General features: G+C 35.9%; 1 protein-coding gene across 1 annotated transcript in view; it reads right to left on the bottom strand.

Annotated features, from left to right (window-relative positions):
• Positions 1-21,419, bottom strand: part of LOC145291077 (uncharacterized) — a 240,441-nt gene that overhangs the window by 86,403 nt on the left and 132,619 nt on the right. Inside the window, exons 26-27 of the mRNA XM_080136591.1 lie at positions 15,620-15,867; positions 15,155-15,287 (exon numbers count right to left, since the gene is read on the bottom strand). Coding sequence (XP_079992717.1) covers positions 15,155-15,287; positions 15,620-15,867 — 381 coding nt within the window. The remainder of the gene's footprint in view (positions 1-15,154; positions 15,288-15,619; positions 15,868-21,419) is intronic.

Genomic DNA, 21,419 nt, shown 5'->3' on the forward strand with positions numbered 1-21,419 from the left:
TCAACTTCAATCGTCACCAACGCTCGCAATAGTAACACAATAACCTCATGACTGTAAACGACACTGTCCCTTCCTCTCACTCAAGCTTGCTTTTTATGCAGTTTTTCACCCTATCTCATTTGCATGTGTGCCCTCTGTCTTCTCATGATCTCGCAAGACCACAGTTTATTAAACACCAGGCGCCATCTTTTTTTCTCTTTTCCCATCCAACACTTCCCTGCGGCAAGTCCACCCCTCCTCCGTCACACCACCGCTCGCACGCACATCCACACAATGCACAAATACATGAATGCTTGCTACTCTGGTGACTTCATTGATATTAAACGGAAAAAATTCAATTAAAAACGAGGGTGGCCCTCTTCCTCAAGTGTCGATCCAGAATATTTTCATAAGAAACTTTGTGGACATGCAACCAAGCCTCTTCCAGAGCAGGATATGAGGACAGATGCATTGGTCATCTACCAGAAGTGGTCAACAAAAGGGGTACTTACAAGCTTCTAGTATGTAAAGGAAAAATCCTCATGTTCTGTACTAAATGTAAAGTTCATTTGTGCTGTGAAAAGAACCGCAATTGTTTTGTTAGATTTCATACTTAATAAATTGTTTTTATAGTAAGTTTCTGTTTTTCTGCTCAATGTAAAGTGAATTGCATTAATTATTTTCTAATCTAATAGATGTTATTTATGTTGAATATCAAAACGGAAATAATTTTTACTTAACTGGAATATAGTTAGTTAATATTGTAAACCGTAGTCATTTCTTAGTGTGCCTCATGCTCAAGTGAACGGCTTGGTCCTATTTTATTTATTGTATCATATGACAGGTAAGACCATACAGTCCTCTTTCATTATTATTGTTATTAATACATTTGTTAGTAAAAATTGTGTTCAAGTTTTTTACTTACATCTTATTGACTGGAAAAAATAGCAAATTTTTTTTAGATTTTTCAAAATAATTTGGGTGTTAAAGAATTAACAACTGATTACAATTACAAAAGTAAAGAAAATTAATTCATCTTGACTTTACTGATCTGATTATTTTATGATTTTAATGGAAAATTGTGAGTTTACGGTCAGGATTCGGTTCTAGGGTTCAGGAAGGAGTGAGTCACTCGCTCGACAACAGCATGTTTCTGCCCTCTTCTTTTCCAATTGACCACACCTGGCCTCTCGACACCAATGTCACACTGCACAATCTGAACGTCAGCAATATGCAATACTTTTAACTTTCATGACTCTTTTCTTTCTGTGTCCCTTGCAGGGAAAATATACTCCTATCAAAAAAAAAAAAAGGAAGAGACAAGAAAAAAAAATAGCTTTTCCCATCATGCCCTACCTTCCCACAATGCCCTTCGGGTATATAAATGAGCTAGCCATCCTTTCCTTCTTCTTTCCCAAAGAGCGATGCAGATACGCTGCCACTTATATGCTGCCACTTATATGCGAAGATGGCTCTATGAGGCACAGTTGTCTCATCTTGTCTGGTTTTCGGTGAGATGTTGTACCAAAACATCACCTTTTTTTCTGCAGCAGCCTTGATGGTGCGATGTTTCCTCTCCACTATCCCATTGCCACTCGGCCGATACGCTTCCCTAAAAAATTGCCTTACTCCCTACTTATCACACACCTCTTTAAAGGCTTCTGATTGGAAAGCAGGGCCATTGTCCATTAACAGTTCTTCAACCGGCCCTCTATCCAAAAACATTTCTTCGATGACCCCTCTGATCGCTCATGCAGCTTCTGCCCTGATCTCTCTCCAGATAGCAAACTTCTCCGGTCCACAGTCGACCATTGACAGATTCAGTTTATGGTGATAATTGGTCACATCAATGGGCAATTGCTTCCAGTCCTTGGCAATGTGTAACTCTTCTGTTTTGTGTCTGGATGGTCTGGGGTCTATCGATTGGCACTCCTGACAGTGTTACGCTACCTCCCTTACCTCCTCCTCGGTGGTTTCCGGGTAAACCTCTCTTGCCAGGAATGACGTCCATTCTTGACCAAAGTGGTGCATTTCATGTAAGTCTTTAACTTCCTCCCTTGCACAGAATACCGAGGAAGCTCCTTTCCCTCTTGCAGCCAGGCCTTCTATACCCATGTCACTGAATCCGCCTTGTTTTTTTCCAATGGGACCAGCACAAGAGGTACCCTCAACTGGAATTCTGCTATTAAATCTGCGAGTGCTCCGAGCCTGCACTTGATCAGCATTTCTGCAGCACCTCTGGTCCTAACTCTCTTATAGCCAGTCACTATCAACCTGATCCATGAAACTACTGTTGCTGAATCGGATTTGATTTCAATTATTTTCAATCCCCACTTCAGGGCCAGATTGATTCCTTTCATAGCGGCCTCCAGTTAAGCTATGTTGATATGGGAATAGTCCTTTTTCTTTCTTAGCCACGCTGCATCTTCCACAGTTACACCTCCCATCTTTAATACGACGCCCAATGCCAGGCTGCTGGCATCACACCAAATCACCCCGCGTCCCCACCGCTGACATACCATTCCCCCTTTACTGGGTCTTCTTTCGTCACTCTTGCGATGATTTCTTGTAGCATGTTCGTGACCTCCTTTGTCACACAGCCCTCCCAGCCATCAGTACCTGTTTGTTGTTTAATAAAGCTGCACACTATCCTGAGCCAGCCAGCAATTGGATAGTGTTCCACCAGTCTCCTGCAGACCGAGAAGAGTTCTCGTTTTGTCAGGTCATTTCCGACTTCGGGTATCGCATTGCCTCGTCTAAAGACAAGGCTCCCTTTTCCATCTCGGCATAGTTTCAACCCTAACGCTGCTCCTCCATCCAGGAACTCAGCTGGTTTTGCAGTCAACCCATACCTCTCAACATGGCCTCTCACTTTCCCCGCTGTCACTTCTGCTTCCTTCACGAGAATGTCATCAATGTACGAACTAGTGACCTTGTCCACTGTATAGTCTTTACTCAGCATCGTCTTCAGCATGGCAGTCATAATTTTGGTGGCTGAGCTCAGCCCAAAGCCTAACCTCGTCAGGCAATACCTTCCCCTTGTACCGGACCAATTGATGTTGCCAGAGGTTTTCATCTACATGGATCTGGAGATAAGCCAACTTCAGGTCGACAATCTTAGTGGTCCACTCCATCCTCCTCCATTTCCTCATGATCTCTTCGCATACATCAATCCCCTTTCCAGTGTGGCAGGAGGCTACGTGTCTGTTTAATCCTCTGAAATCCAGTACTTTTTCTTCCCCTGTCCACGGTTTCAGAATTTCCTCTTCTATCCACCTCTCTACTTCTTCCTCAGAACCTTTTCTTATTCCTCCTCACAGTGTTTATTCATAGCAGCTTATGTTGTTTCATAGTTCCGGAGACCCGGAGATCCATTTCCATTCCACCGTCCACCTCTTGCCATCGAACCTCGCCAGGAAATCCTCGTCCTCGATGCAGCAAGCCTCCGGTTTTTGCGTTCTGATGTTTCTATCACCTTCCACTCCTGCCATCCCTACTGTGCTGAGGCATCCAAAAGTTACTTGGCCCCCTCTCAACGTAGCGTCCCCCCCCCCCAGTTGGTTGATTGCACATCAACATCACCAACCAGACGATCCAACACAGGGCTCACAGTCCAATGGACACACCTTGTACCAGTACTTCTGCTGTTGTCTCTCCTAGGCATTTCACCTCCCTGCCATCCATGGTCTTAATACTCCTGGCTCTGCTTCATGACCTAGCGTCATTCTTCGCTACCAACATCGTGGTGCAGCCTGTGTCAACAACGGCCATAGCTCTCTTCCCATTGACAACTACCGGTAACTGAGACAATGTTTCATTGTGCGCCATTTCCACATAGTTGGGGAAACCACTGGCACAATGGTTCCTCTTCACTCGTTTCTCTGGTTCTGTGAAGCGACATAATAACGGCTAATGTGCCCCACTCATCCACATCGGTAGCAAGTGACTCTTGGTCTTGGCTCTTTGCAGTCCTTGAGCAGGTGAGGACCCTGGTACCGGAAGCACTTGATGGCAGTTCTCCCTTCCTGTCGCCTCGCTGCCTGTCTCTCATTATTCAAGTGGGGCCTCATGAACATATTTCCACTTACAGCTGCAGCCACGATTAGGCCCTTGACATTCTTGATTAGGATTGGTGTCGACCAAGAGATCATCCACTTCCATAGTATTGATCTCAGTGATTCTCTGCATGTTCGCAGAGATTTCTTCTGGGAAGCCATTCACTAGGTATAGCTTTACCATCATCTCCAGGCTCCTCCCCACGTAACCAGCCAATCCTGCCAGTCTCCTGATCTCTGCAGCAAAGACGCCAACAGACTCACCAGTCCACCTCAAACTTGCAAGCTTTCTGAGTGCTTCAAATGGACTCTCAGCGAAAGCCAATTTCAGTCTTTGCTCCACTGAGGCAAGGTCTCCCTTATCTTCATCGTGCATCTGCTAGTAAATTGTGAGGGCTTCCCCCTCTAAGTATAGTGGCAGCAGGGTGACCACATCTTTGATTTTTTGCAACCTTGCCACCATCTTTAATTTTTCCAGCCATTTAATTAGGTCACCCTCCCCAGTGAAGGGTCTCAACATCTGAGTGTTCAGTCTCCAGTCAGCTATGTTAATCTGCTTTACAGGCCGAAATAGCATGTGAGTTTATGATCAATCTGAATGTCAGCAATACGAAATACTTTTAAAGAGAAGATGTTCACGACTCTTTTCTTTCTATGTCCCTTGCAGGGAATGGTTCCCAGCTTTTATATACTCCTGTATGAGTGAACCTAAGTGACCTCAGGCCACATACTACTACCATGAAGAAAAGACATTGTTTCTTTAATCCTCTCTTTCTCTAAAAGAACTCAACTAACCAAGATACCCAAAAATCTATTCCCTTTTCTCTTCTGCTGTTGCTGCTCGCTCACCCACACACACTCTCTCTCTCTCTATCTCTCTCTCTCTCTCTCTCTCTCTCTCTCTCTCTCTCTCCCTCTCTCTTTGACCGATGATCGACCTAATAAGGATTGGACAGTCAGTCTCCAGGCTTATACGTTGTCACACGTGTCCTACGAAGAGCAGACACAGAATCCTAAAAGTATGTAAAACTAAGAAAATAAAATATTCCTCTCAAGCTAATATTTGTATCCACTTTGTCAGTTATAACAACCAATAAACAAATATTACACTCCTATCAAAAAAAAAAGGAAGCGACAAGAAAAAAAAAATATATAGCTTCTCCCATCATGCCCTGCCTTCCAAAGATATCCTTTGGGTATATAAATGAGCTAGCCATCCTTTCCTTCTTCTTTCCCAAAGAGCGATGCAGATACGCCCGGTACGTTGTATATTACTTTTTTTTTGTTTTTGTTTCTAACCATAATCTAGTTTAAAACGGTACCTTTTTTCCCCCCTTTTGCATATACCCCCAAAAAATAGTTATTTTTTTTAGCAACTTAGCAATTTTTAAATGAAGTGGTAACTTTTAATTTTAGGGGAAATTTGTGAATTGTTTTTTAAAAGTAAATTGAATATGATTTTAGAAATCATTAATTAAAAACAACTTTCTAATAAAAGTGTAATATAATTTATTTACAAAAATATAATCTAAAAGTACTTTTGTGAGATGTAGAAGTTGTATTTTTCAACAGAATTAAAACATATTATATTAAGTCTTTATAATTTTTCATTAATAATAGCGTCGAATAAAGCTCATGTAGTTGGATGTTTAAAATTTGCAATTTACTTATATTTCTCAAGAATTAATGGCTAGTCAAACTTCTTATCAAACTTGTTAGAGAGAGGATTACATAGTCTGTGTCCTACTCTTATGCTCAGTAGATATACGGAATTGCCAGTATCACTATATCTCCCTGAAATGTAAAGGTTTTATACCTCTAGTACGTTTTCTACTTCTAGTGATTGTCACATTTTCGGAATTACTATCTCTCTTTCATTTCCTCCACTAAGAGATTCAGATCTATCTCATTGTACGCTGTAACCAGAGTCATCTCTGTTAAAGTTGGAGTTATACACTTGGTGACTTTCTTCTATATATTTAGTTATGACCATTGTCTTGAGTGGATATTCAATATGGCGTCCGGCTAACACTAACATGTGTTTATCCTACGCTGTAGGAAATACTAAGTGAACTAATATTGGTAACAGAGCATATTCTTTTGTGTGACAGATATTATATCTGTTCAATTTATGTTGAAACACAATTGAAAGAAAGATGGTATCATTTACGAAACAGCCACCTATCTTGCAGAATGATATACACCGAGTAGAACTAATAAAAATGAAAACCTTTTAAATGAGTAAAAAGGTTTTATTCAACATAAAATACAATCAAGTAAGGATGCATAACAAACGAACGGCAAACAGAATGAACAAAAGAACGTACCAATTTCCAACATTATTTTTAAAACTATATAGCGCATGTGTACTAACATACACATCACGTCATAACACTCTCTATCACATTTTTATTTAAATTTCGGGTTACGGATGATCTTCCTTGTCTTGTTAATTCTGGAAGAAATCTCAAAGCGTCCTTCTTTGAGTTTGACTGCGGCTGCTCTTTTGTTTCTGGACACTTCGTTTTCTCGACTGAAGAGAAAGATTCACCATTTGGTTTGGCATTATTCTTAGAGGGTGCCTGTTGATCAGTCACCTCCAATTCATAGCTATTTGATGGGGTAGAATCTGGTGGTTTACAATGATCAGTGAAGACAGGAGATCCCAGGTTTGTAAAGGATGGGTCAGTGGCAGCAGTGGGAGCTAGGTCTTCTGTTGAGACTGTTGACTGACGGCCGCCAGGGAAAAGAATTCTGGCAAAATTGGGAGTTGCAGATATTATTTCTACTGGTTCCTTTCTAAGGAGAGCTGAGCCTCCTTGCAACCACACAGAGAGGGTGTATCTGGTACTTGACCTTCTCGAAAAACTGAATATTCTCTCATGTGGAGTTGTGTTAGTTGCTGTACAAAAGAGATATCGAATAGAGTGCAAAGCAATGTCAAGTACTTCTTGCCAATGACAATCATCCAGTTGCTTGGTCTTGAGGGCGAATTTGATCGTTTTTCAAATTGTACCTCTCGCATTGTCCATTGCTGATTGGATGGTATGGAGTTGAATACATAATCACAACTCCATGTTGCCAGAGAAACTCTTTTAGTTCACCTGAAATGAACTGACTACCTCAATCACTATGGATGGAATTTGGACAACCAAAGAAGGTAAATAAATTCTGGAGACATTTTATGAGAGTTTTTATTGACATATCCTGGCAGGGATAGACAAAAGTATAACATAAATATTCATCTACGATTATGAGTAAAGTATTTGCATTTGTTCGTAGATGGATTTGGATGCATGAAATCTATTGAAAGGCGTTCAAAGGGGGTCGAGAATGGATTAAACGACCCGAGGGGGTGGTTTGAAGAATGCTGGTTTTAGTTAAGCACATATTTGACATTCAGTGCAGGTACGTTTAACATTTTCCATGTCTCACAAAATGATTCAGCCTCGATACTCCTGGATGACAGAGCGCTGTGTGCAGATCTTTTAGTGATAATGAGCACAAAGTAGGGTATGAACAAGAAAGAGTATCTGCAGAGCTATTAAGGGAACCTGATCTATATACTATATCATGAAAATAACTGGAAAGTTCAAGTATCCACCGAAGTAGTTTATCATTTTTAATGCGGTTTCGTGTCCGAGTGTTGAACATATATGAAGTGGCCTGTTGGTCAGTAATTATGGTAAAATGTGGACTGAGTAAGAGATCATGCAATTTATGCACAGATTCGACAATGGGTTCTGATTGACGTTCTACTGCTGAATGTCGACTCTCCAACTGCATTAGGATCCAGGAAAAATACGCTATTGGACGTCCATTTTGAGAAAGGCAGACTGCTAATGCTGTCGCAGATCCACCCATTTCTATTGTGAATGGAATTCATCCTCAATGGCTGCAACTGAAGCCTTACAAATGTCATCTTTTATTGCCTGAAATTCATTTTTTTAGTTTTTCAGTAATAGGAAATGATGTAATGTTTAACAAAGGTGAAATTCGATCGGAGAAATTCACTACCCATGGTGAATAGTATGAGAAAAAAACCTAAGGTTTGTTTGAGTGACTTGCTACAGTTTGGAATTGGTAATTCTTTTAGTCGCATGAGTCTGTCTGGATCAGGACTGATTTTTCCATTTTCCAATAGATGCCCTAAAAACTTGAGTTTGCTTATACCATATTAACATTTTTCAGGGTTCAGTTGCAGATTAAGACAATCAACAACTTTTCCAAATGCTTTCATATTTTCATCCAATTCTTTATAAGTTTTTCCTCCGATGAAAATGCGTACTAAAGCTACACATCACATCATATCATATGTGTGACATAACAGATTTGTAAGGGAAGTATTTTTCCATTAAAAAGGAATTCTACACGGTTATGTAGCTGTTGGAATTCTTGTCCAAGTATAATAGAAGTACACAGGTTGGGTAGAATAGACAGACACATATTAGGATACATTTGTCCATTGCGATAGATGCAACACAGTGACCTTGGGTTTTACTTGTGAGGTTTGAGGAAGCCATACTTACTGTGTCACAGAAAGGAAGTATATAAAGGCTGGGTGATTTCACGATGTTCATTTTTATGAAATTCTGAGTGCTTCCGCTGTCTACCATAGCTTTCAGACAAGTGCTGTTTATTGTTGCCTTTACAATAAAATATTGTGAGCAAGGTGTGCATCGAGATGAAGCTGTGAGAACAATAAGCAGAACTAGTTCTTATATTAGGAGGTGTCTGCTTTCTTTTAGACCGACAGACTTTAGAGAAGTGACCTCTCTTTCCGGATGTAAGACAGTCAGCATTTCTAGCAGGGCAAAAGTTTCGAGAATGATTTTCACACCCACAGAACTGGCATTTGACATAGTGAACTGTTTGATTAATTCTAGAAAAAGCAACACATTGTTTAGTTAATTCAAACGTAGGATTATTTTTAGATTCTTCTGGATACATTGATACTTTTGCTACAACTGACGAAGTGTCATAAGCCACTGCATTGTGTTGAGCCATTTCATAACTTCTTGCAGTTGTTACTGCATTATCTAAATTAATTTCACAGCTTTCTAGTAGTTTTTGTCGTATCATTGAGGAAGTGATACCTGTGATAAAGGCATCCCTTATAGTAGTTCGGCATGCTGAGAAGCAGTGACATTGAAGAATACTAATAGCTTTCTCAAATGTTATACAGCTTGATGTCAGGGAATAGACTTTAGGTGATATGTAATTAGTAAGTATACTTAGCTTATTCAGAGGATTTTCAGGATGAGCAGCTGTCAGAGAGTCGATACGATTGACGAGGGTACGATACCAGTGGTATCACTCGTCAGCATTTCCGACGATCCTTCAAATTTACTAGGTCTCAAAATCGTATCCATTGTTACTGCTTATTTTTTATTTTATTTTTTATGTTGAATAAATTGTAATAAAAATGAAGACCTTTTTAAATGAGCAAAAAGGTTTTATTCAACATAAAACACAACCAGTAGGGATGCATAACAAATGAACGGCAAACAGAATGAACGAACAGATGCGCCAATTTCCAACGTTATTTTTAAGTCTATATAGCGCATGTGTACTAACAGAACACAAGACACAAGTATATGATCTATCTTCACAGATTTACCTAAGGAAGCAGTATTTTCACCATTGCCACAAAACATACGAGGTAACATTCGACACTTAGACATCACAGATATCGGCCGAACTGATGAATTAAAAGTAATTATGGATAAGTTGGACGAGATATATTTAAACGACGAAAACACGATGGCATACATGTCATTCAAGGAATTTTACTCTTACAAAAGAGCTGCTGGAATAAACATAAACGACTTTTTGGTGTGTTATGAATTCTTGTACCAGAAATTACGTAAATACAGAATTTCTCTGCTGGAAGGTGTCCAAGCATTTTTTTTTATTTTAAATACAGGTAATGTATCAGAAGAAAATGAAAAATTAGCAAAGACAACATATGGAAGTTTGACTTATGCAGCAATGAAGAATACTTTAAAAAAGTGTTTTCTGATATTTCTTCATTGGAATGAAAACAGTTCCCGCTATCAAAGAAGAAATTGAAACTGTAAACATCAATCGGAACGGAAGTAAAAGGGAACAAAAATTCTATCGAGGAAACAAACCAAATCCAACAGACAGACAAGGGAGGACAATACGTTGTTTCAAATGTAGTTTTATTAGGCATTTTGTCAAGGACTGTACTGGTTTAAGTCCTAGAATTATTAACACTGTTGTAGATATAATCCGGACACACCTCTCATTAATTAATTCCGATTCCTGTTATCGAATATTGATACATGATTTTAATATAAAAATGTCCAATTTTGTAAAAGAGACACCGAGTAGGGCAGTATTGGTTTCTCCCTGTTCTAGAACGGTTGCTGGAGAACTTTGGTTGAATGTATTTCTTGGTGCATTAAATGACCGAGATAAGTGGTTAGTGAAGACTTAAATCCAACAGGGCATTTTGTTTTGATGATGGAGAGGAGATAAAGACAATTAAAACAGTTAAATTTCCGGTTAATGATAGGAAGTGTAAAATGTGCCAGAGCATACATAAAATCTGACGATTTCAAAAATGATTTGTCCTTGCTATTAAATCATAAATTAATAAAAACTGCTAGCATGATACTAGATTTTAAAAGTGACAGCTGTAAGATTTTAGGCAGATATATAAAATTGCGAAATACACCTTCTGGACATTATAGTCTTCCATTGACAAATATGCTTTTGCAGGCTGAAAAGTCACCAAACAAGCTTTGGCTTGTGTTGTTACTGTCAAAAAATGCTATTCAGAATCATTCTGAACAGTTCAAATTAGCTTGCTTTTGGATCCAACATAAATATGCTGTCAGTTTTGATAGTTATTCGCATTAGACACTTTAACAGCCAATGATATGGTTAGAATAAATTTAAATGCCTTACATTCAGCGAGAAAATTGTTCATGGAGGCTGAATCAAGTGGAAAAATTCGGAAAGTACTGCGATTTACTATAAGACATTATGCGGATGAACGATTTGTGACAGGACAGCGTTTACTATAGAAGACAAAACTATAAAGGATGGCGTGGCTTTGCCAAAGTTTTGGGTAAAGAGGGTTGATGTGTACTGATCCGACATGGAGGAGCATTCTGCAGGATGCATCCATGTCACTTAATAAAGGTAAACAAGGACTTTGGAAGGCCAAGGAATAAAGAAAATACAATTACCTTAAATGAGATGAATGAAGTCTTGGAAGAGTTAGTTGAAGATCAACATGATCAAAAATTCCCATAGTAACAGAAAGGAACTGAGATTACAAGACCGAGTAAAGGGAAAATAGTGGAATATAAAATTATTGGAAGTAATGAGTGGAAAAAGGGAAAGATTATGAGTACACAACCAAAATCAATTGGAAATTGTGGCCATTAGTGGAATATAGAAAGCTGAAGAAAATAAATGTCCAGCATGTAGCAATTGGGATCAGACTGATCAGTAGCAAGAACTTCCCAAGTAACAGAAGATCATGAAGAACATGTAGTTTTCCTCACAACTGAACAAGAACAAACAAAAGATGTGATTGATGCAAAAGAAAAAGAAATAAAAAGCATGAAAACTCATGAAGTGTATGAATGTGTCCCTAACATAGGTCAAAAATGTATATTAACAAGATAGGTGATAACAGAGAAAGTTAAGAATAATAAAAATATAATGAAGGCTCATCTTGTAGTACATCATCATAATCAAAATTCACAAGACCTAAAAACAGACTCTCCCAACATGCAGCCATAAGCTTGTAATGTTAACAGCCTTTGTTAAGAATTGGCAGGTGAAGATCCTGGATTTCATCTCAGCATTTTTGCAAGGTGATATGCTATGTGAAAAGTATTTCTCAGATTACCATCTGAGGCATGTCCAGTCAAACAGTGTCTTATATGATTTACACCTTATTTTTTTCAACCAAAAGCTAACATCTTTATCAAAAAACTCTGGTGCATTGAAAAGTACTAGGATTTTTTAAAATTGCATTTTCACTCCAAACAAAGCACAGTGCTACTTTAATGTAGGGAGCTACTACTGGGACATAATGTTCAGGGATACTATGCAGGGAGTTGAGCAGCAAGATGTATGTTTACATTACACTTGAACTTCTACATATCGGTATAGTCTGGGAAGCAGGAACCTGGAAGGGAATTCCAAAATTTAGCAGTCCTAGGGAAGAAACCATTAGAGTAGAAAGCTTTCTTACATCTAGGGATTTCTACTGTGTAGGAGTGGGATTTTGGTGTTTGTCGGGTTTGTCAGGGGTATTTACGTCGAGAAGGAACAAGGACTTGTAATTCTATTGGAGCATCTACCATTAAAATACTTGTAAAACAGGCAACATTTCGTCAATGGGACAATGGTTGAACGTTTCTATGAAACAGAATATGTTTTATTGCAGAACTTTTATTGTCTGACTCGTAGATTACTTCAGGCCAATCTAAAAAATAGTCATCTAGTATTAATAAAAAGTCCCAGTAATATTTACGGGATTAATATGCATACAACTCCATGGCTCCACTTCTCTGTGCCATGAATGCAAAGTAGTATGTGTAAAATTTCTTAATTATTTGTATATTTTACATCTTTTTATATATTCTTTAACATCTTGTAAATTATAAAAACGAAAATAACAATATTATATTTTCAAAGCGGATCGATTTGAAGAACGCATCGGTTTTTCAGTTGAAAAAGTTAAATTCTTATAAGTTAGACGTGATTTCTATTTTTTGAAAATGCCACGGAAAACTAAACAAAAAAACAAAAGAAAATAAAAGAAACGAAAACACCAATGATGCGTTTCTCTTACCAAATGGTATGATTAGAGGAACGCATCGATTTTTCAGTTGAAAAAAAAATGAGCAAGGGATGGAAAATTATGAAAATGTAAGGGAGAAGAATGGAAAAATATGATTAGACATTTATTTCTGGTTCGAATCTCAAGGCTTTCTTATTAACTCCACCTCACGTTATAATTTAAGGAGTATAGAGTGGATCTTAGGTTTACATTTGACAGCCACATAACTCTCGCTTCCCTTATTTTGTCCTTTAGTCCTCATATTCCAGGAACGATGTTTCTGACAAAGAAAGAATATTTGCTGTTTTCTGGTTCAGAATCTATTCCATCTAACACTTATCGTTCGCAAGATTTTGACCTTGAAGTATTATTTTTATTTAGCTCGTTACATTAAGTGGCTTCATGCCTTGTCTGGAGCAATTTCCATAAAAGAGTATCCTAGCCACCATGTTTCGAAATTTATCCTTTTTTTGTGTGGCCATTACTCCACAATATATATTATCATGTACAATTTTTATCATTAATTAATTTTATTTGTGTTTCTGATGGAATGATCACATCCTCATTTAAAATAACTTCACTTTCTATTGTTCAATTATGAATTATTTCTTCGTGGGATCTTCCACCCTTGAAATAATTTCTACAACTTTGTATTTTAAATGTTATCCTACTTAGTACTGAATTATGACATTTATCTAAAGAAAGTAGTCTCTAACCAATGTAAGAAGGGATCTTTAAATTTTCCTTCTGTTTTATCCTTTGACGCCTTGTAAAGTCACAACTTTGATAGAGAATCTATGTATGAAATTGAATTTCCTTTAACGTATTCCATATCAAAGTCAAATGCCATTAATCATAGTGTTCATCTGAGTAATTCTTTCGTGGATTGAATATAATCTCTAATGGTCTATCATTCCTCAAAAGAAATCTACTTCCAATTAAAAATTATCAGACTCGAATTGTCGTCTATCCTAAAGACAATTCTAGGTTCTCAACATTTGAATAATTAAATTCATTGTTTTTAGTACTCTTGATAAATACATTATCAAATGTCCCTAGATATTTTGGTATGAGGATTACCTCATTGTTTATATCTATTTGCATATTCAGATAACATTAATAACTGTTTTTAAAAATAAATTGAATAATAAGTTTTTGAATAAATCAGATCAAAATGCGTGATTTTTGTTTGAATAAATCAGATAATAATAAGTGTATTTTTCTTGGATAAATTAGATAACAATAATATGTTTTTAACATGAGTACATATTTATATATATTTTTAAGTGAGCATTTACATCAAAAACAGTTAAGATGATATTCAGTTTCTATATACTTTCAAAGATGATATTTGATTAATTTTATTTTAATCACAATAAAGTTTCATCAAAAGATCATGCACAACTTTCCTTGAGTATGCTTTTACAAGGAATTATTAAATCCAAGGACTTGCATTTGAAGAATTTGCAATAAAATTAACCATAAAAAGATACAAAATGTTTAAGTGCAAAGCATTAAATTGAGTAAAAAATACTCTTTAAAATTTTTTTTTGCTGCTAAGCATGTAAGATAACAAATTTATATACGACATGTTTTGCTATCATCTTTTAACATATGATGCTGTAATATTCTTGGGAAGATGAATCGAATGAGGAAAGATCAGAATTTTGGGGTATCGGAAGCGGAAAAATTAGAGCCTATTTTCCAATACTAAAAATGATTTCTTTAATTGTTTATTATTTTTTATTTTGTTTAAAACTTAATTTTCCATTGCTTGTACTAAAAGTAAAATAATAAAGATGTAAAATAACATCTATAGATCACTCCCAAAGTACATGGTTTATGTTTGCAAAAAGATATTATATAATATGTATTTAATGGATTAAAAAGTCTAAAAGGAAAATAATAATAAAAAAACAACTCTACAACTATATATTAGGAGATTTTAAAAGAACCTCTATCGATAATCGTATTGGAATCAGGAATTTAAAACAGAATCAGTAATTGTATCGATATCAGGAAAAATATTTGCATCATCCCATCCCTAGTATGTTATAATAATCATTCCAAAATTTACATATGCAATTTACAAACATGTTCTTATTAAATCTCCACATATATTACAAAAATGATGGAGTTTTATTTGTATATTCCAAATATATGACTATTCTCATGTAAATAAATAAAATCGCGTTAAAAATTATATAGTAACAGACAAAGGAAATGTATGACATTTAAACTTTATGCAAAGAGAGAGTGGAAAAAGAAAAAAAAATACAATAAAACTCACCACTTGGGATACACAGTCGGACACTTAATTCTGTTGCAGCAATTCTTTTCGGATTTTTCTTTTGAATAATAATGTTAAGTGTAACCAATTCACTAATTTGTGGAAGTCTTATTATATCATCAGGATCAACATCCTGTAATGAAATTAAACCAATATAAGACATTAAACATTTCAATAAAAAATACTTCAATAGTTAAAACATATAAAAGACATAATTAATTAGTGTTGCATTTGCTTAATGATTTTCCTTACCGAACAACAAAATTACTAACAGAAATCACAATTTAAATGTTATATATCGTAAATAATATTTTGGATGAAAATTAAAATATTTAAAATTAAATATCACAATTAAAAAATATTTTATGTCAATGTTTCTTATAAAAAGTCAACCTTATAAACAATACGTAATAATTTAATTTGCATTAATAGAACCTGATTTAATAATACATTAATTTGACTTACCGTAAAAGGAACAATTGTACCAGATGAATATGTTGCATTAACATTATAACTTTCAATATTTTTAGTATTTTTAAGTCTCATGTCAAGTGGAAATTGTGGTTTTCTGAAAGTGACAGTAATGCTTGGACTATTATCATTTTTGTCAAGCTTGTCAGTTGAGTTATTAACAGTCACGCCTACTGAAATAATTTCCACATCACCATTACTGAGATTTTCCTGTGTGATTGCTTCAAATTGAACACAACTTCCTATAATAAAACATGAATAACAAAGCTAGTTAAAGAAAGGTAAATAGAAATTTTATATCAAAAATATTTTGACAGTTGTCAGCTTAACTTGGAGTATCAATATACTTAATCACATACATGCCTAATCAGTCAGTTACAATTATACAAGTAATCTATTCATATTCTGACACAGAAGTAGATATAAACATCACATATCTTTTTTCTGTAAGTATAATTAAACTTTCTCCAACCATGAAATAAATACCATTTTCCTTCTGCTTACAGATTAAATTTTCCCCTAATTTATAAACATTTAATAATACCCATTTTCTTCTTGTTTCTCCATCCATCAGGTTAATGACTTCAATTGAGCATAGATATTTTATCAACAGAATATGAAATCTTCAGAAAATATCATTTCACACCTTCACACTAAAATAATAACTGACCAGTTAACGTGCAGTGATGCATGAGAATGCAAAGCAATCACTGTGCTGCATTAATTAAATCAGTTCCTTAAAGAATACCCTTCCAATTTTTTTACTATTAAAACATAATTCTAGTCCAAAAATCAAAAATAGCGTTTATATATCTACATATGTTGATTGGATAAAATATATTTTTTTACAATTATATTTCACTCTTTGTGTATACTAATCCTTTTTATTTAGAAGCTCACTGTATGTTAAATATAGTAATAGATCATACATAAAAGAAATGTATAGTTACACTTCAAGATCCAAATATTTAATTTTCATGTAAAACAGCTTCTCCAGCATGTTAAAATTTCGGTAAATATTTTTACAGATCTATTTCGTTGAACAGAAAAAAACAGTAATTATTAAGTCAATACTGTCTCTTTTCGTGCATATACAAGAGTATATGCAAGAAAAGAGAGGTATTGGCGTATTTCTGATGCACAAAAAGAGAAGAATTGGTGTATTCTGATTCCATCAGATATAGGCCACCAAGTTCCTTGATTGCAACAATCCCCAACAGTAGATCGAAGTCCAACAGCTGTTTATCTACAACTAAAACCTTAATATCAATAACCAGAATTTGGCTAACCTTCACGTTTATACTGCTATATCTTTGACTATTTAGTGTCTTTCTGTCAGCCATCAGGAATCCTGCAGACTTCTGCTTCCAAAGGCAACACATAGCTTCACTCATCGGCGTTTGGGAGCACCCAGAATCAATCGATGCTGTGCACTCTTGGTCATCTACATATACTTTCATGAAGGGGAGTTTCTTAGTCCTCAGTAGCCCGGGAACCAAAACTAGTGTCAGACCTTGTCAAAGGCCTTAGATATATCTAAGGCTACTGCTCATGCCCCCCCCCCTTCTTAATCCAATCTGGTATATATATTCTGAGATTGCAGTTAGGATATCTGCAATAGGACAGTCTTGTTTAAATCCATACTTTCGGTGGAAAGAAGTTTATTATCCATGAGGTGGTGGACTAGTGCTTTATTGATCACTAGCAGGGCTACCCGGCGTTGCTCGGGACCGTATAAACAATGAGAAAACTGAAGCTGATTTTGAACATATTTCTTATTCTTCGGATAGAGGAATTTTTAATGTCTATGTATCATTAGCTTTTTCGAGCAAAAGAATATTTTACCTACCCTAGGACGGGTATTACACGTATCAAATAATTGTACCTGTTCTAGGATAAGTAATTTATACCATATATATGAAATAATGTTTAAATAATTTTATCTACCTTTGGACGGGCAATTAAAAAACATACATGAAACAATTTCTCATACTATCGACAGGTATTGTACAACATGTTAAATAATTTCTCTTACCACCAAGGCTACCATAATTTTAAGAAAACTGAAACAATTTTTAGAAAGTAGATCATTAGAATTTCCAAATTAGTACATAAATACATCATCTTGGTTAAGAATTAGGCAACCATTGTTTCATCATAAATTTCAATATTACTGGGTTTTTTCCTTCGTCACTATCGGCACTAAAATTGTAAGAAAAATTATGACATTTTTTAACAATGTCTCAGTAGAATTTTCAAATTAATGCATAAATACATTGACACAGTCAGTGATTAGACAACCTTTGCTTCATTATAAAATTTCACATTACTGTGTTTCATTTAAATTCCTCACTACCAACACCAAATTTAAAAAAAAATACTTCATTTTCTGAAGATTACTCAGTAAAAACAAACAAATACACAAATGTGTTTAGTTTAGTGATTAGACAACCCTTGCTTCACTGAATATGACATTGTGGGACATTGCTTTGTAACCCCAAAACGGACATTACTCTCTCCAAAACAACCCCAAAAGCGAACTCAAGAACTTCTTTAAAATTAACATAATCATTCTTCTTTCTATCCTCCACTACAACCATCACATAATTCCCGAATGATAACATTAACAAGTCAAAAAATATGGATCACCCCCTACAGAAATTGGCCTAGTAATCTTTCATAGAAAACCAACAATATATATAAATTAATCTAATTTTGAGATCATAAACTGTTTCAGCCATATCCAGAATCGACTTCACAAATAAAGTAATTTTGAGATTGAAAATTGTTTAAGCCATTTCCAGGACAAACTTTCTACCACCCTCATATAATCCAAGTGACGCTGCGTATTCTGCTAGTATATATACGACCAAGACAATGTTGCTTGACTTGGTGATCTACATAAAGCATTTGGTATTCCTAAGTAGTCACCCATCTGATAATGACAAAGACAATGTTGCTTAACTTTGGTGATCTACATAAAGTATTTGGTACTCCCTAGTCACCCATCCAATAAAGACCGAGACAATGTTGCTTAACTTTGGTGATCTATATAAAGCATTTGGTATTTCCAAGTAGTCACACATGTTATAATGACCAAGACAATGTTGCTTAACTTTGGAGATCTACATAAAGCATTTGGCATTCTCAAGTAGTCACACATGTTATAATGACCAAGACAATGTTGCTTAACTTTGGTGATCTACATAAAGCATTTTGCCTTCTCAAGTAGCCACCCATCTGATAATGACCAGACTCCATGTTGCTTAACTTTCTTGATCTAAATAAAGCATTTGGTATTTCCAAGTAGTCACACACATCTGATAATGACCAATCTACATTTTGCTTAACTTTGGTGATCTACATAAAGTATTTGGTACTCCCTAGTCACCCATCCAATAAAGACCAAGACAATGTTACTTAACTTTGGTGATCTACATAAAGCATTTGGTATTCCCAAGTAGTCACACATGTTATAATGACCAAGACAATGTTGCTTAACTTTGGTGATCTACATAAAGCATTTGGCATTCTCAAGTAGTCACACATGTTATAATGACCAAGACAATGTTGCTTAACTTTGGTGATCTACATAAAGCATTTTGCCTTCCCAAGTAGCCACCCATCTGATAATGACCAGACTCCATGTTGCTTAACTTTCTTGATCTACATAAAGCATTTGGTATTTCCAAGTAGTCACACACATCTGATAATGACCAGTCTACATTTTGCTTAACTTTCTTGATCTACATAAAGCATTTGGTATTCCCAAGTAGTCACGCATCTGATAATGATCAGACTGTATGTTGCTAAACTTTGCTGATCTACATAAAGCATTTGTTTTTCCTAAGTAGTCACCGATCTGATAATGACCAGACTCCATGTTGCTTAACTTTGATGATCTTTGTAAAGGATTTGGTATTCCCAAGTAGTCACCCATCTGATAATGACCAGACTCCATGTTGCTTAACTTTAGTGATATATGTAAATTATTTGATATTCCCAAGTAGTCACCCATCTGTAATGACTAAGACAATGTTGCTTGATCTACACAAAGCATTTGGTATTTCCAAGTAATCACCAATCTGATAATGACCAAGACAATGTTGCTTAAATTTGGTGATCTACATAAAGCATTTGGTATTCCTAAATAGCTACCCATTTGATAATGACCAAGACAATGTTGCTTTACTTTGGTGATCTACATAAATCATTTTGTATTTCCTAGTAATCACCCATTTCTAAATGACTAAGATAATGTTGCTTAACACTAGAGATATATACAAAGCATTTATTATCCCCAAGTAGTCACCCATCCGATAATGACAAAGACAATGTTGCTTAACTTTGGGGAACTACATAAAGTATTTGGTATTCCCAAGTAGCCACCTATCTGACAATGACCAAGACAATGTGGCTTAAATTGGGTGATCTACATGAAGCATTTGTTATTCCCAAATAGTCACCCATCTGACAAGGACCAAGACAATGTTGCTTAACTTTGGTGATCTATGTAACGCATTTGGTATTCCCAAATAGTCACCCATCTGAAAATTACCAAACAATGTTGTTTACTTTGGTGATCTACATAAAGCATTTTGTATTTCCAAGTAGTCACCCATTTGTTAATGACCAAGACAATGTTGCTTAACTTTAGAGATCCCTACAAAGCATTTGGTATTCATAAGTAGTCACCAATCTGATAATGATCAGGTTACATGTTGCTTGACTTTCATGATCTTCGTAAGCATTTGGTATTTCAAAGTAGTAACCCATCTGATAATGACCAGACTCCATGTTGCTTAACTTTGGTGATCTACATAAAGCATTTGGTATTCCCAAATAGTCACCCATCTGATAATAACCAAGACAATGTTGCTTAACTTTGATGATCTACATGAAGCATTTGGTATTCCCAAGTAGTAACCCATCTTCAAAATTGTCAAATTGGACCTGTAGTGCAGAAGGAGCTTCAAAATTGTCAAGTCAGACCCATACTGCACAAGCACCTTCACAATTGTCAAATCGGACCTATACTGCGCAACCACTTTCAAAATTGTCCAGTCGGATCTACACTACACAAGCACTTTCACAATATTAAATCAGAAAACCTACTTTATCAATCTTTGTTTGATGGATCCACAAAAGCTGCAATGAAGATTCATCCCAAGGAAACGACCAGAAAGCTAGGGTTATAGTTACAGTACCTTTTATTTCCAGAATGTTTCTCCTTTTTTAAGTTGCATGCTTGTCTACATTCGGATTATATCATAGACAGGACAGCTTTCCTGGCATACAAACACCATAGCCTCTAGCTGCTCTGACTTCTTCGTCTATTCAGCTCGACTGTATCACTCCAATTGACTAAACTCTATGTGTATATAAAAAAACTATCTCCCTTTCTAATTATATCATCAATACACATAACACTAACACTAAAAGATCATCTCCTGATCTTTTAGCACATACTTGTGTTTATTATTTTTGTCAGCTTTATACTAAAAATTCCATTTCCAAGTTATTATTTATCCAAACTATGAAGATTCATCCCAAGGAAAAGACCAGAAGTCTCGTGTTGTATTTACAGCAACTTTTATTTCCAGAATGTTTCTCCCCTTTTGAAGTTGCATGCTTTTCTACTTTCGAATTATATCATACGTTGGACAGCTTTCCCGGTGTACAGACGCCATAGCGCCCAACCGTCTGTACTCCCCTCGTTTTTTTATGCCCGACTGTATAGCTCCAATTGACTAAACTCTATGTGTATATAAAAACTATCTTCTTTTCGAATTAC

This window comes from Euprymna scolopes, chromosome 12 (assembly GCF_053919585.1).
Source record: "Euprymna scolopes isolate OS-2025 chromosome 12, ASM5391958v1, whole genome shotgun sequence".
NCBI lineage: Eukaryota > Metazoa > Mollusca > Cephalopoda > Sepiida > Sepiolidae > Euprymna > Euprymna scolopes.